General features: G+C 50.1%; 1 protein-coding gene across 3 annotated transcripts in view; it reads right to left on the reverse strand.

Annotated features, from left to right (window-relative positions):
- LOC116547338 (pleckstrin homology domain-containing family M member 1-like) overlaps nucleotides 1–2,378 on the reverse strand; it is an 8,034-nt gene that overhangs the window by 1,641 nt on the left and 4,015 nt on the right. For 2 of the 3 annotated variants that reach the window (XM_032273318.1, XM_032273317.1), the window contains one exon: nucleotides 1,446–1,534. In XM_032273318.1, the coding sequence (XP_032129209.1) occupies nucleotides 1,446–1,493 (48 nt within the window). In that variant the 5' untranslated portion in view covers nucleotides 1,494–1,534. Of the gene's footprint in view, nucleotides 1–1,445; nucleotides 1,535–2,214; nucleotides 2,349–2,378 lie in introns of all 3 variants that reach the window. The other variant, XM_032273319.1, reaches the window with a different exon arrangement.

The raw sequence follows: 2,378 nt of genomic DNA on the forward strand, positions 1-2,378 counted from the left end.
AGAAGCTGCCAAACTGTTAACCAAAGTGGCTGCACTATTTTACATTCCCACCAGCAATATGAGTCCCAGTCTCCCCACATTGTTGCCAGCACTAGTTACTGACTTTTTATGACAGCCATCCTAGTGGGTGTGAAGTAGTGGCTCACTGTGGCTTTGATGTGCATTTCCCTGATGTGTAATGATAATGAGTGTCTTTACTGGTCATGTGTATATCTTCTGTGCCTATTCAAATCCTTTACCCATTTTATAACTGGAGGATTTGTCTTTTTATTGAGTTCTAAGTGTTCTTTATATGTTCTGGATACTAGACCCTTATCAGATATTTGATTTGCAAATGTTATCTCCCATTTTGTGGGTTGTCTTTTCATTTTCTTAATAGTATCCTTTGAAGCTCAAAAGGTTTTAATCTTGAAAAAGTCCAATGTTAAATGTCCTTTTCAATGCAAGACGTTATTAGTACATTATCTAAAAAAAGTACATAACACACTTCGTTCAACTGTGCCTACCAGGTGTTGCGTTAGGGTATACAGAGAGAAATACGGCATACCCCCAAGAAACACATACCCTCATGGAGTCAGTTTACGCAGCTGCTGTTAAATGGCTGAGTTGGCCAGGGCTCTGCCCTAGCTCTGGAGGGTCCTGGGGCGGGATTCAGCCGGTGCTGGGGTGGTACAGTGGGGGTGTGGAGGGGAGGGAAGAGCCTCTGCATGAAAGCCAGCTGGGGGACAGGTGGAGCTGGACTCTCCTGTGGCCAAGAGGGGAAAGGCACGGCTCTGGGGGCTACAGTTCCTTTCAAGCAGAGAGTTCTCTGAGCTGGGAAGCAGCAGTGAGGAGGAAAGGGAAATCCTGGCCTCTCCCAGAAAGTGACCTCAGGATGCTGCTAAAGGACCATCCCCAAAGCTACCTGACTTTCTGTCTCTCCAAGGGAACCGACAGCTCCATCCGCAGAGTGCCTGAGACATCCCAGGAGGGTGCAAAGGGCTCTCCAAGAGAGAGTCCTAGGGGGCTCTGGTGAACTGGTCACAAATAATTACATTTAGAAAATCCTAGAAAATGGTAAATGTTCAGATACATGTAAGTTAACCAGCTTACCCCCATTACTGAAACAACAAACTAGTCCCTGGGAATATCTGTTTCCCACCAATTGAATGCACTGGCCAGACTGTGACCAAATCATGGCCTAAGGGCACAGGGCTGAATGGAAATCCTTAGTCTTCAGGTAACTGATCTTAAATTGCCACTGCTTTTTGTAAATTCTCATCTTACCACCAATAAGGTGATCTAGAAAGGACAGGGTCTCCTCGAAGCCTGCTTGTGTTGTAACTTTTTCCTCTACCTGGCCTCTCTTGCAGGGCAGTGCCCATTCATTTCGAAGTGAACCAAGCCAAAGAAATGACCGTCCCCTGCAGCCCTTCCCCACCCTTGATCCTCTCTTGCCCACCTACCGGGATGGCAGCCCGGGGGTCCAGTCCATTCTCCACCACTGAGAGCATCTCCACTCACACAGCTGCTCCCTCGGAGAATCACATAACACCTGAAGAGACAGATGGCAGCCAGATGAACGGGCGGCCAGCTCCCCACCAGGCAGAGTCCATTCCCAGCAAGCAGTAGGAGGTTAGCCCCTCTCACTCAACACAAAAGTAAAAACTGAGAGTGGATTTGAAGGAAGGAGAGCCCAGAGGGCTCAGTCCTTGGGAGACAAGGAGTCCTGGGTGCCAGGGGTGGGTCCACCCCAAGGAGTGGGTGGTAAAGGCGATTCACATCAAATGCTGCCCGGAAAGCCAGGGCCCTGTAGGACCGAAACCTGTAAGCAGGGAACGACAGGCTGATGCAGATACACAGCTGTGGATGCAAGGGGGAGGATGCAGCTGAAGGTGGAAGGAACCCACTGGGACCAGGAAGCAGGGGCTTATAAGTCACATTCAGGGGCTGGGTCCTGCAACACCCTGCCCCCACCCCTCACTCTTGTCCCAGTCCAAAGTCTGCCAGCTCAGCAGTAAAAAGTACAACTGGAATGGCTTTGAAAAGGAAGGGCTCCCTTGCTACACTTCTTCTCCTTTGGGCTTCAAGGGTCTGGCTTGAGTGGCATACAGGGGCATGTCTAATCGCGACAACCACGAGGTCTCGTTGCAATCTGCCACTAACCAGGTAGGCATGCACAGACCTCTTAGATGGGGAATGTGTAAAACCCCTGTCACAGGGCCTGATACGTACCTGTACCTGGTGTCTGTCATCCCAGTGGATGTGACCACCTAAATCTACAGACCAAGAATGCCATGTCCAAATGAGTATGCAGGAAGAGTTGAAGTCAGTGAGTGGTTCAATCCCTCAGGGCTGCCGGCATCCCCCTGGGAGTGGGTGGGGTGGGGTGAGGACTT

This window comes from Sapajus apella, unplaced genomic scaffold (genome assembly GCF_009761245.1).
Source record: "Sapajus apella isolate SASKATOON/1434 unplaced genomic scaffold, GSC_monkey_1.0 scaffold2731, whole genome shotgun sequence".
Classification (NCBI taxonomy): domain Eukaryota; kingdom Metazoa; phylum Chordata; class Mammalia; order Primates; family Cebidae; genus Sapajus; species Sapajus apella.